Source organism: Ictalurus furcatus, chromosome 26 (genome assembly GCF_023375685.1).
Source record: "Ictalurus furcatus strain D&B chromosome 26, Billie_1.0, whole genome shotgun sequence".
NCBI classification, from domain to species: domain Eukaryota; kingdom Metazoa; phylum Chordata; class Actinopteri; order Siluriformes; family Ictaluridae; genus Ictalurus; species Ictalurus furcatus.
The window spans coordinates 8,466,423-8,479,880 of NC_071280.1; the positions used below are offsets into that span (position 1 = coordinate 8,466,423).

The following is a 13,458-nucleotide window of genomic DNA, read 5'->3' on the forward strand; positions in this document are numbered from 1 at the left end:
TGCTGTTAATTGTTAAATGATGTTCCAGCTGGACGCACTTCATATACTTCATTCCGCGTGTATATTAATAAAGGGGTACAGGAAGATTAAAATTGAGCGTTTGGCATGTTGTTAAACTTCTGTAGCGTGCGCAGATTGGTCAGGGTTACTCAGTATCCTGGAGGCCCCTTTCCCAGCTCCTCTTCGAGTTCCTTACGTCTTACCTCACAGGCACAGATGTGCGAGTTCGATATCCTCCACGGAGAATTCTGTGAGCCGACGTGCTTGTGCACGGAGCAGATGTTTCTGTGACATGATTTCAAGAACATGATTTCAGCATTGATGTGTGTGCTGTGCCACGTTTGCTCACTACTTTTACTTTTAATATGTAATGCTTCAGATGTTCTCATGTCGCCATCATGTTATATATCGCCCTTATACATACAGAGAAACTTTGTTTGCATAGCTGATTTCATTTTCGGGATAACATACTATACAGTATAAATATCATGGAAAAATAAAAAAAAAGTTGATTTCTTTCCGTAATTTAATTCAAAAAGTAGGACTTTCATATATTGTAGATTCATTACACATAAAGTGAAATATTTCAAGCCTTTTGTTTGTTTTGTTTTAATCTTGACGACTATGGCTTACAGCTCGTGGAAATCGAAAATCCAGTATCTCAAAATATTAGAATAAAAAATTTATAATACAGAAATGTCGACCTTCTGAAAAGTATGTTAATTTATGCACTGATACTCTGTCAGGGTTTTAATCCTTTTGCATGAATTACTGCATCAGTGCGGCGTGGCATGGAGGCGATCAGCCTGTGGCACTGCTGAGGTGTTCTGGAAGCCCAGGTTGCTTTGATAGTGGTCTTCAGCTCGTCTGTATTGTCGGGTCTGGTGTCTCTCATAGATTCTCTATGGGGTTCGGGTCAGGCGAGTCAGCTGGACAATCAAGCACAGTAATACCACGGTCAGCAAACCAGTTACTAGTAGTTTTGGCACTGTGGGCAGGTGCTGAGTCCTGCTGGAAAAGGAAATCAGTATCTCCATAAAGCTCGTCAGCAGATGGAAGCATGAAGTGCTCTAAAATCTCCTGGTAGACGCTGCATCGACTCTCGACTTGAGAAAACACAGTGGACCAACACCAGCAGATGACCTGGCAACCCAAATCATCACTGACTGTGGAAACGTCACACTGGACTTCAAGCAGCTTGGATTCTGTGTCTCTCCACTCTTCCTCCAGACTCTGGAACCTTGATTTCCAAATGAAATGCAACATTTACTCTCATCTTCCCTGTGATCGTGTTTGTGTGTACTGAACCAGACTGAGAGATTAAAGCCTCAGGAAACCTTTGCAGGTGTTTTGAGTTAATTCGCTAATTTCTGTATTACAAATTCTTTATTCTAATATTATAAGATACTGGATTTTAGATTTCCATGAGCTGTAAGCCCATTTAAAAAAAAAGTGTTGTTATTTTAACAAACTGTTAACATGATGAAGGGGACATTTATTTACCATTTTCATAAGAAGTCTCCAGTGTCAGCGCTTTTAAGCTGTTAAGTATTCAGAGCTCCACCACAGGAGAACCATTAGGACAGAGGACCGTACCTCTCAGCAACATGACAAGCTGCATTTTTCTTCTCTTATTAAGGCTAGTAAGGAAGCGATTTATTTATAGCTGTCATGATGTAAGTGATAACTGATAATAGGAACTAATTTGTTCTACGACATTAAATGTAACCATAAATAGATCAAATGTATGGTGTGTCATTCTTTAATTAAGAATTTTTTTTTTTTTAAATGCACTCATTGAAAATTGCTGTGGTATACAAGGAATACAACACTCTGAGGATATTCGGAGGAGCTTGCAATTTTTCAAAATTACCGCAGATTTTCTGTAGATTTGGGCAGAGACGTGTGATGTGACATCATCACAACGCGCATTCAGCTAAAACCCTCTTCAATTCACGTGCATCATACAGCTATAAGGTCTCATATACCAACAAACATCATGGCGTAACAATTTAATTCAATTGCGATTTCACCAATTCAAGTAGTAAAACAACACAAAATTTTGAACACAGCCACAGCAAAATCAAGCAACAATCACCAAAAAACCCTGTATGGACTGATATATGAGGAAAATAAACCCCTGTAGTGTTTTATTTCTTAAATAATATCGCTTGCCTTTTTGAAAGTGTGTCCCTCTTTTCCCTCGGTTTCCTTGTTAAATCCTTGAATTTCTCAAAATATATAATAAGTTTGAAAATGTGGTAGTATTTTTTGCTAGTGCTTTTTTTTTCTTTTTCCAAACCTAAAAATGATGACATCATGGATATCAAATACAGTACTGATGTGATATGAGCCCTTGTCTGAAAGCCATGCAGGTTCATCGATCCCTTGCACGTTCACAGCTGATAGAGGTCACGTTCGATGGTCCACGTACCACACCATCCCCGGCATGGTTATGTCAGTCAGGCTGGATTCATGCTGTGTTCCTCAGGTTTAGATGTGAGATCTGTCTTGGAGAGCTGAGTGTGTGTGTGTGTGTGTGTGTGTGTGGTGGACGTGCCAGGGCTGTAATTCAATTATGAGGAGAAAAAAATGTCCTCTGCGTCATAGCGCAAGCTGTTGTTCTGCTCGTATTTCAGCCAGGGTGTTGGACATGTGCTGCGTAGGCCCAAGCTAGATAAAAAGGGAATGTAAAGAATGCGCAAGTTTCACATCATTGCTTGAAAGTGCTTCTCCAAAGTAGCTCTCATTTGGATATAGTTGGCTTCATGCCACTGTGTGAATAGGGTGTGTCTCAAATGCTAGAATTTAAAAGACTTTTTTTCTAACAAACAACATTTGTTGAGAATTTTTTATATATATATATATATATATATATATATATATATATATATAAGTCCATAGATAGAATGCCATATTTATTATATAACTACAGTTTCATATATGAATCTGCGACGCTATGTACAGTGGTTCTTGAAAGTTTGTGAATCCTTTAGAATTTTCTATATATCTGCATAAATATGATCTAAAACATTATCAGTCCTAAAAGTAGACAAAGAGAACCCAATTAAACAAATGAGACAAAAATATTGCACTTGGTCATTTATTTATTGAGGAAAATGATCCAATATTGCATATCTGAGTGGCAAAAGTATGCGAACGTCTAGGATTAGCAGTTAATTTGAAGGTGAAATTAGAGTCAGGTGTTTTCAGTCAGTGGGATGACAGCCAGTTGTGTGTGAGCGCCCTGTTTTATTTAAAGAACAGGGATCTATCAAAGTCCGATCTTCACAACGCATGTTTGTGGAAGTGTACCATGGCAAGAACAAAGGAGATTTCTGAACACCTCAGAAATTTGTTGAGGAAAAGGTCGGAAAAGGTTACAAAACCATCTCTAAAGAGTTTGGACTCCACCAATCCACAGTCAGACAGATTGTGTACAAATGGAGGAAATTCAAGACCATTGTTACCCTCCCCAGGAGTGGAGACCAACAAAGATCACTCCAAGAGCAAGACATGTAACAGTCTGCGAGGGCACAAAGGAACCCAGGGGAACTTCTAAGCAACTGAAGGCCTCTTTCACATTGGCTAATGTTATTGAGTCCATCATCAGGAGAACTCTGAACAGTAATGGTGTGCATGGCAGGGTTGCAAGGAGAAATCCACTGCTCTCCAAAAAGAACATTGCCGCCCGTCTCTAGCAGTTTGCTAAAGATCACGTGGACAAGCCAGAAATATTTTGTGGACGGATTAGACCAAAATAGAACTTTTGGTTTAAATGAGAAGTGTTATGTTTGGAGAAAGGAAAATACTGTATTCCAGCATAAGAACCTTATACTTTCTGTGAAACATGGTGGTGTTAGTATCGTGGTTGTGGCCTGTTTTGCTGCATCAGGGCCTGGACGACTTTCCATCATTGATGGAACAATCATTTCTGAATTATACCAGTGAACTCTAAAGGAAAATGTCAGGACATCTGTCTATGAACTGAATCTCAAGATTCACTCAAAGTCCTGACCTTAATCCAGTAGAAATGTTGTGGAAGGACCTGAAGCAAGCAGTTCATGTGAGGAAACCCACCAACATCGCAGAGTTGAAGCCGTTCTATACTGAGGAACGGGCTAAAACTCCTCCAAGCCGATATGCAGGACTGATCAACAGTTCCCGGAAACGTTTAGTTGCAGTTATTGCTGCACAAGGGGGTCACACCAGATGCTGAAAGCAAAGGTTCATATACTTTTGCCACTCACAGATATGTAGTCCATCCCTATTTATGCAGAAATATAGAAAATTCTAAAACTTTCACAAACTTTCAAGTGCCACTGTATATGCCACTGTCTGTTGATGAATGATGAATGATGAATCCATGCTATGACACCAACTTCATACATAAGAGCGCCTGATAATTAAGAATAGCTTGTGACTCAAGCACATGTGAGTTCCATTTCCTCACTTTTCAAACACAACCCCCACAAGTGTCCACGTAACCAAGCAGCATAAACAAATGTAACATCTAGATATACTGCAAATGGAGAAAAAAAGGGAAGAAGAAGAAAGATGTTTTAGCTCCTTGGTACAAATTTAGCTCACTGATCTCATTGTGTGACCTGTCCTTTACTGCTGATGGACAATTAAGTGTTTTTGTAGCTCTAAGTGGTTGCCATGGACACCTTAGTAGAGATCCCGTCATACACACTTGGCTGTGTATCCGTAGCCATGGAAACGCACATCTCTTTTTGTCTTGCTTTGCATGATTTGTCCTCGTTGGCTGTAAAAGATAAAACCGACCCACATCATCCACACTCATGCAGCGTGGAAGACGGAACTGACGTGAGTTCATATTAAAGTGATGAAGGAGAAAGTGTAATATGGTGATGTAAGATGCTGTAGGTGCAGGTGGTGTGCATGGTGGTAATCATGTGGAATCTTTAAGGAGATACGTTTAAGAGGTGTAAGACATTCTTTAATTTTCTGAATAGATTTTCTGATCTCTGCTTAGTGTTATACGGAGTAAAGTTATTCAGGCAGAACGTGACTCGTGTCTTCTGTTTCTGGTCTTTCACATGAAGAGCTCCCCACAGCAGCGGTTATAGAGCTTTATTAGATGTGTTACCTAATCAACTGCATAGTTTTTTGAAATTGATGCATGCAACACGTACCAGAAAAAGTAGGGACAGGGGCAATTTAAGACTGATAGCGATGTGAGAAGTTGAAATAAGAAGGTGATGTGAAACAGGTGAGGCAATCATCTGATCATAGTATATAAGGTGCCTCCAAAAAAGGCCTAGTCCTTCAAGAATAATCCAACACTTTAAGAACAACATTCCCCAAAGACAAGTCGGTAGGATTTTAGGCATTTCACCTTCTACGGTGTACAGTATAATTAAAAGCTTCTAGGAATCCGCTCAGATCTCAAAAGGCCGAAAACCACTTTTGAATGCACGTGATCTCCGATCCCTCAGACGTCCTGGTCTTAAAAACCGTCATGAGTCTGTAATGGAGATCCTGATATGGGCTCGGGAATACTTTGGTAAACCTTTGTCGGTCAACACCATTCGCCGCTGCATCCACAGATGCAAGTTAAGGCTTTACTCTGTAAAGCAAAAGCCATACATCAACACTGTCCAGAAGCACCGCCGACTTCTCTGGGCTCGCACTTATTTGAGATGGACAGTAGCACAGTGGAATCGTGTTTTGTGGTCCGACGAGTCGACATTTCAAATAGTTTTTGGACAAAACAGCCGACGTGTTTCATTTTCCATGCTGTCCCAACTTTTTCGGAATTGGGGTGTATTCGGTTACTGGTTATACTATTTTGTTATGTTGTCACTACGTTTACTGCAAACTAGAGACTAGAATACTGTATACTGTTAAAGCAGATGAGATGGAATAGATTTCCAATCTGAATCCAAAAGAAATACCCCAACAACACCTAAGCAGGAAGTCATCTCGTGATGTCTGAACGAAACGTTTGCATACAGTACCGCCTTTCGCAATCGCTTCATCAGGAAAAGGAAAAAGGAAACACATTTACATACACATCCTTTGTCGTCTTAATACCCATAATCCTGCGCATCAGATCGGGCATGGCAGCCAGACTAGATAGGGAAAAGAGATCAGATATTACACCTCAGCGCTGTTGTATTCTCGATTCTGATTGGTCAGAAAGTGTTGATTCATTTTTTAGAATGCCAGCTCTGACAACTCGCTCACTTCTGTGCTGTATGCGACTAATGAAATGTAAAAATATGCTGTTGTTTAACAGATGAAAAGGGACAATCATCGATACACTGAAGCTTTCTCCGTGTAAAATCAAGCGAACGCCATGATATTCGGAGGAGCTTTCAATTTCTCACCATTACCACACATTTTCCACAGGTTTGCGCCAAGGCACGTCATGTGACATCATCACGACCCACGTTCAGCCAAAGCCCTGTTCGATTCACGTGCGTCGAACACGAGGACAGCTAAAAACAGGTTCTTGCGATTTGCAGTTTTCTGCAGCGAGTGCGTTTCTTACCGTCATGACAAGCTTTAATTATTATCTTTGTCTCACGTAAAGAGAGAGGCTTGTGATCACAGGAACCGATCTTACATTACATGGATGCTACACGAGATTAAATGTAACTATAAACAGCTTAAAAGTATGATGTGGTCACAAAATATTTGTTCTATTATCTTCAGCAGTGCTTTATTTATTTATTTATTATTTTATTTATTTTTCTGTCATGTTACCTAACCGATTTTTGGGGTCAGCATCTTGCTCCCGCCGCAATTTCAAACTAGTTACTAGATTCCATTGTAGGTTTCAAAGCATTACCGATACAGATAGGTCTTTTTCCTGATAGATTTTTGTAAATGATTTCGTCTTGATCTGTCTTTTTTTTTTTTTACGGATTCGTAGAGACTTGAAGTGTTTGAGTAGTGCACGTAGTATAGACTATAGTCTGTATGTACTTCTGAGGCTCATGTGGCCGGGGCCTCTCAGGCCCTCAGGCGAATGGACTTGCAGCTCATTAATCTTACGTGAGGGGGCAAAACAGAGGGAGAGGTATGACGGAAAGAAGCTTAGGAGGAATGCAGCACTCTTCGAGTTATTCAGTGGGGGGAAAAAATAACCGAGGAAGAGGAGTCGGTAAACCGATTAGTGACTCCACACTGACCATCTTGTTGCGCGATGTGAAATTTAAATGCATGAGAAAAGCCGACTGAAACCCCCCCCCCCGAACACTTGAGTATTGAAGATAAAGTGTTACAGTTGGACGAAGTTACATTACATCGGAGTATCGGAAACAAAGAACGGGCCTCTCATTTACGAATCGTCGAGTAAAGCTGTGCGTAAATGAACCGAAAAATTCCGCCGGATTTTGGAAAGTTTCCGAAATGCTGATTTTCTTCATACTCGCGTGTGTACGTTAATGAAAGCTAAACACCAAGCAGATTATTTGCATTTGGTGAAACCCACAAAACTCCATTAAAGACAACGCTCACACGGCTGAAATAGACTTTCTCAGACGTAGAAGCGAAAGTTATTTTGAATTATATTGCTGTGATGTGAGAGAGTCCAAATAACTTTCGCTTCTACGGTTGAGAAAGTCTATATATACATACAATTTAACAGACTAACAACATCTGAAAGGCCAAAAGGCACCTCCAGGGTTGGGGGTTCGAATCCCGCCTCCGCTTCACTGCTTTCCTCCAGGAACACCAGTCCAAAGACATGCCTTGTAGGCTTATTTGGCCTTCTCTACATTGTCCGAAGTGTGTGTTCAGTTTGCCCTGTGCCCCAAATCCCCTGGGATGGGCTCCAGGTTCCCCCGCGACCCTGTGTAGAATAAGCGGTACAGATAATGGATGTACGGTAAAGAAAAAGTTTTTAATAAAACAATGCCATGTTAGAAAAGCCGAAGGGCATGTGTCCGCCGGAAACGGCTGGTCTGCAGCACGCTAGGGAGTATGCAACACTTTGCAGCTTGAGACATACCAGATCAGTCACTTATCGGTCACGTAGTGCTGGCTCTAGTGAAGTATTGCACATCGTTAAGACAAGATGCCGCGCCGAGACAAACGGAACGGTCGTCCTTTTATACAGCGGCATTCTTAACCGAATGCCTGGTCTTATTGATTCATGTTGGCTTGTTTTCTCTACTTTTTTCATATTTAATATTTCTTTACTTAATACCGTTAATACGAAATGACGGTTTCACAAACATTCCCTTAAAGTTGTGCGTGACTAAAAAATACACAAGTTATTCAAACTTGATGGCGTAATACGGTGCAGTGACTCATCGTGATTTTTTTTTTTAGGATTTGAAACCAATCGGTTGAGGTTTATATTAATTAGTCTCCTTATGCTTGAATTTATACACACCCAGAAGCAGGACTAGGATACGAATTTCTTAGTGTAAATGCTCCTGCGTATGATTTATAAAATAAATCCGTTCATGTCCAGTTTTCTAAATGAGGCCTAATCTACAAAAACCCGTTGCTGTGTTCCAGTTTCTTTATGACTGTTTGTGCTGTCGCTCTTTTGATCGCATCAGCTGTCTCTTCAGAACGCTCAACATAACACTATATGATCTGAAAACGAAGGAATTTTCAGTTCTTTTGGCTGATTTGCAGGAATTTGCAGGAATTTGCGAAACATTCGGATGGAAATCAAGCTAAAGTCAAGATGAGGTTCATTACCTTGTTAACTAAGCACAACATTGCACATTAGGAGCACTTTTACACTTTCAGATGCACTGCCAAAGCAGTCATAGGGTTCAAATTTGTGATGCCTTGAGAAGAAAAAAAAAAAAACCCCCAACAGCTTCTGTTGCAGAACAGAATGAGGTCGAAGGCTACAGCAAGCTCAACTGAATTATCTCACCATTTAATTCAAACCAGTGTTTTCGCCTTTTATGTACGGAGGCCAAAAAGCCTTTAATCACGGTTAAGCCCGAGGGCTGCGTGGCACTTGGTGAATATAGGAGAAAGTGCAGATGCTTTTGACATGAGGTTCTGTCAGATGCGCCTGAGTTCCTCCTACTGCTTTTAATCCTTCTCCTTTTTATAAAGCAGTCTGTAGACACTACGTTTCAGACCAGTGGAGTGGCTCAGCTTAGTGGCTCATCCTGCCTTGTACATGATGTGATGTGATTAGTGAGGAACAAAAGGGCTGTTTAATTACCATTTCACTATCTCCAGGGTTAAAACAAAATGCACACACACACCTTGTCATCCAGAGATTCCCAAAGCCTATATTCATCAACATGTAGAATATAGCCTATAAGGTATTTTAAAATACTTTAAAATCAGTCGGACGTCCATCGTGGTGAAAAGCACAGTAGGGTTAGAAAAAAAAACTAAAAACCCAGCTTACGTGCCTGTGGTTGTTTTGCTATCTCACATTTGCACACACTTTTCTCTTTCTCTTCCTTGTTGCTGTGTTGTTCTGCTCAGCATTGCTCTCGTTTGGCTCCGGATGCTGCCATTGCGTCATCTTAACCCTAGAAGCTGTTTTTGAATGCTGCGTCTGTTGTGGTTTTATGCACTGTCAACTCAGCATCAAGTAGTTAGTAGTACGCCAGGACGTACTCTTCCAAGAGTGCAGGCAAGCCAAGAGGGAAAAAAAAAAAACGGTTTAAGGAAAGTTTACACGCACAATTGCTATATGTGTTTTAGGAATGTGGACGATTACGAAAAAAGATTAAAGATGTGTACATTTCATGCATTAGGATGTGAAGAGTGGAGGGCTTTGCAAAACACATGGACAATTTATACAGCACCTTGCACGAGTATTCACTTCTCCACGTTTTGTAGTATTGCAACCTGGAATCGGAATGGATCGTTTGATTTAACATAACGTTAAAATGGGACATTTCATTTATTTAGTTAAAGAGAAACAGCAGACATTTGCGGGTTGCATAAGTATTAACCCCTGCAGGTCAATGCTTGGTAGAACCACCTTTGGCTGCAAATACAGCTGCACGTCATCTGGGTTGTGTCACTATCAGCTTTGCACATCTGGATCCTGATATCTTTACTTATTCGTCTTGGAAAAATTGCTCACGCTTTGTCAGATTGCATGGAGACCATTTTTTTTTTTAAAGTCTTGCCACAGATTTTCAATCTGATTCAGGTCTGGGATTTGATTGGACCGTTTAAACGCATTCGGGTTGTTGGATATGAGTCCTGTTGAAAGGTGAACTTCCACCTTAGTCTCAAGTCTCAGACAGGAACAGGGTTTCTTTTAGCTTGCCCTGTTTTTGCCTCTGTTCATCTTTCTTTTGTAATAATTGGTCTAGTAATAATAATAATAATAATAAAAGTTTTTTTTTTTTTTTTTTTTTTTTTACCAAACCCTGATTGATACCATGGAGCCTTCCAGAAACAGGTGTATTTCTATTGAGATCACATGACACAATAAATGGCAAGTCTTTATTCAAAATTGTAAATAAAGTGCTGTGAAAATGTATGTTTGTGTATGTCTCGTACTAAATTGTTTCAGAAATTAAAACAAAATCTACGATAAAACAAAGGCAACCTGAGTAAACACAAAATACAGTTTTTAAATGATAATGTTATTGATTGAAGCAAAAAAAGTTATCCAATACCAACTGGGCCTGTGTGAAAAAAAAATTTCCCCCCGTAGTTACTAATTCCCCCAAATCTATGAAACTGCATTCATGATGAGGTTCAGCTGAACTAGATACAACCAGAACTGATTACTGCAAACCCTGTTCAATCAAATCAACACTTAAACAGAACTTTTTCAACAGCTGGAAGTTGGTTAAAAGGTCTAACACAGTAACACACTATGCCAGAGTTGAAAGAAATTCCAGAAATGATGATGAAGAAGAAGGTGATTGAAATACATCAGTCTGGGAAGGGTTACAAAGCTATTTCAAAGGCTCTGGGACTCCAAAGAACCACAGTGAGAGTCATTATCTCCAAATGGAACAACTCGGCAGAGTAGTGAACCTTCCCAGAAGTGTCGACCTTCCAAAATTCCTCTAAGAGAACAGAAACTACTCATCCAGGAAGTCACAAAAGAGCCAAGGACATCAAATGACCTATTGGCCTCTCTTACATCAATAAAGGTCACTGTTCATGACTCCACTATCAGAAAGACACTGGGCAAAAATGGCATCCATGGAAGAGTGGCGAGGTGAAAACCACTGCTAACCCAGAAGAACATTAAGACTCGTCTGAATTTTGTCAAAACACACCTTGATGATCCTCAAACCTTTTGGGAGAATGTTCTGTGGATTGATGAGTTGAAAGTGGAACTGTTTGGAAGACAGGGGTCCCGTTACAGCTGGCGTAAACCAAATACCGAATTCCACAAAAAGAACATCATACCTACGGTCGGGCATGGTGGCGGAAGTGTGATGATGTGGGGATGCTTTGCTGCTTCAGGGCCTGGGCAACTTGCAATAATTGAGGGAAACATGAATTCTGCTCTCTACCTGAAAATCCTAAAGGAGAATGTCCGGTCTTCAGTCTGTAAGTTAAAACTCAAGCACAACTGGATTATGCAGCAAGACAACGATCCAAAGCATAGGAGTAAGTCCTAGTCCTAGAAGTAAGTGAAAGACTGATCTCCAGTTATCAGAAGCGAAACACAAAAACAGAAGAAATCAAATACTTTTTCACAGAACCGTACATGACAAGTAATAAGAGTAAACTGGCAACAGGTGAAGGAACCAATGACTAGGCCAGGCTAGTAAATAAAGTCTTAGAAATGAACATGTATTTTGCTGACAGTTCTGTATGGTGTGCGTACGTTTCCTGTAAAGGTGTATGCTTTAAAGGTAACATTGGATACTGCACATCATAGGCTTGGAAAACACCATATGATTGACCGCTCATGTAAACCATATGCTTAGTATATATTATTCTTCAATTTTCTGCCGTAGGGTGATTTCACGTGGAATAGCCTGTCTGGGAGGAGTGTGCGTCTCAAACCGGTGTCTATTCAGAGCCTGTCCGAGCTGGAGAGAGCCAGACTACAGGAGGTTGCCTACAACCGCCTCCACCAGGACTATGACCTGGGCTGCCAGATCACCATCCCTAAAGGTATGACCAACGCTAACATTATGATTACAAACTAATTATGACTAAAAATTTAAACCTTGCATGCTGTCAGAGTCAGGCACTTAAAGTACTCATGTGCTTCAGGATTAATGTATTTGATTGATGTGCAAATCCCAGTGTTGCTGTGTTCCTCTGCCATGCCTAATAGCTAGCCAGCTAGTTAAGTCCAAGTAAACTCCAAGCATTTATCTCCAGTAGCCACTTGTGGGATTAATATCATTGTCTCGGTTTTTATTCATATTCACAATCATTTATATAACAAAAGTTAGAATTGTAAAAATATACCTTAGCACCCAAGTTTTGCTCATTGCTATCATGCGCTAAGCTAGTCAACTGGATCGGTACGTAGTAATCTACAGTAGTCTACATTTGTCTGTGGCTCCCGCCTGACTCTTAACCAAGTAAGTTAAGCATGCTACAAATATCTTGCTGTACATATAGATACGGTGTTATCATGGAATATTTGCATTGATTTTATCTGCAGTAAGCTACACAGTGCATTTGATTTCCTTTGCAAGTTAAGATAAGCTGATGCCAATAATAGGATTCTGGGTCTCACAGTGGTGCAGCGGGTAGTTTCTCCCCGTGTCCACATGGGTTCCCTTCAGGTTGTCCAGTAGGGATCAAACAGTTACTGGTTTCACGCTGAAATTCCCTGACGGTTAACGAGTCTTTATTGGTCACATATACAGTAGAGCACAATGAATTTGTTTTCTTCTCATACCCCAGCCTGTCAGGAAGCTGGGGTCAGAGCGCAGGGTCAGCCATGATGCAGCGGCCCTGGAGCAGAGAGGGTTAAGGGCCTTGCTCAAGGGCCCAACAGTGGCAGATTGGCAGTGCTGGGGCTTGAACCCCCGACCTTCCAATCAATAACCCAGAGCCTTAACCGCTTAAGAGTTAACCGCTAAGCCACCCCTGCCCCAGTAGCATTACCGTGTCACATTTAATTATCATTAAAACCGTGCGCGATTATCGTGATTTGTAAAAGAGTCTGACGCAGGTGCAGCATGCAACATTGTTGTTTTTTGAGCGTGAAAAAACGGCGGAGGGCAGTGACAGCACTCGGGAGATTTTCCAACCTTCCAAGAGGACCAAATCTGAAGCGTGGTCAAATTTTGGATTTTATAAAAAATGCTGAGGGAAACTGCAGGGCTTGCCAGAAGAAAGTTGCTGCGAAAGGGGGCGTTGGCGCTTTTCCCTCATTTCCCCCTCGCTTTTAAATCACTTATGAATACCCATGCGGCCGTGCGCATTTCACTTTCGGTTCCGAGTTAGCGGCAATTCTGGAGCGGCAATTGCTTGATTGATGCTAGAATAATTATTATTATTCTTAATGAAAAATACAACAAAACCAAATCTTCCACCATCGTCTTGTCA

At 40.8% G+C, this 13,458-nt stretch overlaps 1 protein-coding gene across 3 annotated transcripts in view; it reads left to right on the plus strand.

Moving 5' to 3' along the window:
• The window catches only part of LOC128602246 (rho GTPase-activating protein 6), a 132,341-nt gene that overhangs the window by 84,971 nt on the left and 33,912 nt on the right, over positions 1-13,458 (plus strand). For 2 of the 3 annotated variants that reach the window (XM_053615932.1, XM_053615934.1), the window contains exon 2: positions 11,904-12,063. In XM_053615932.1, the coding sequence (XP_053471907.1) occupies positions 11,904-12,063 (160 nt within the window). Of the gene's footprint in view, positions 1-3,582; positions 4,831-11,903; positions 12,064-13,458 lie in introns of those variants that run through there. The other variant, XM_053615933.1, reaches the window with a different exon arrangement.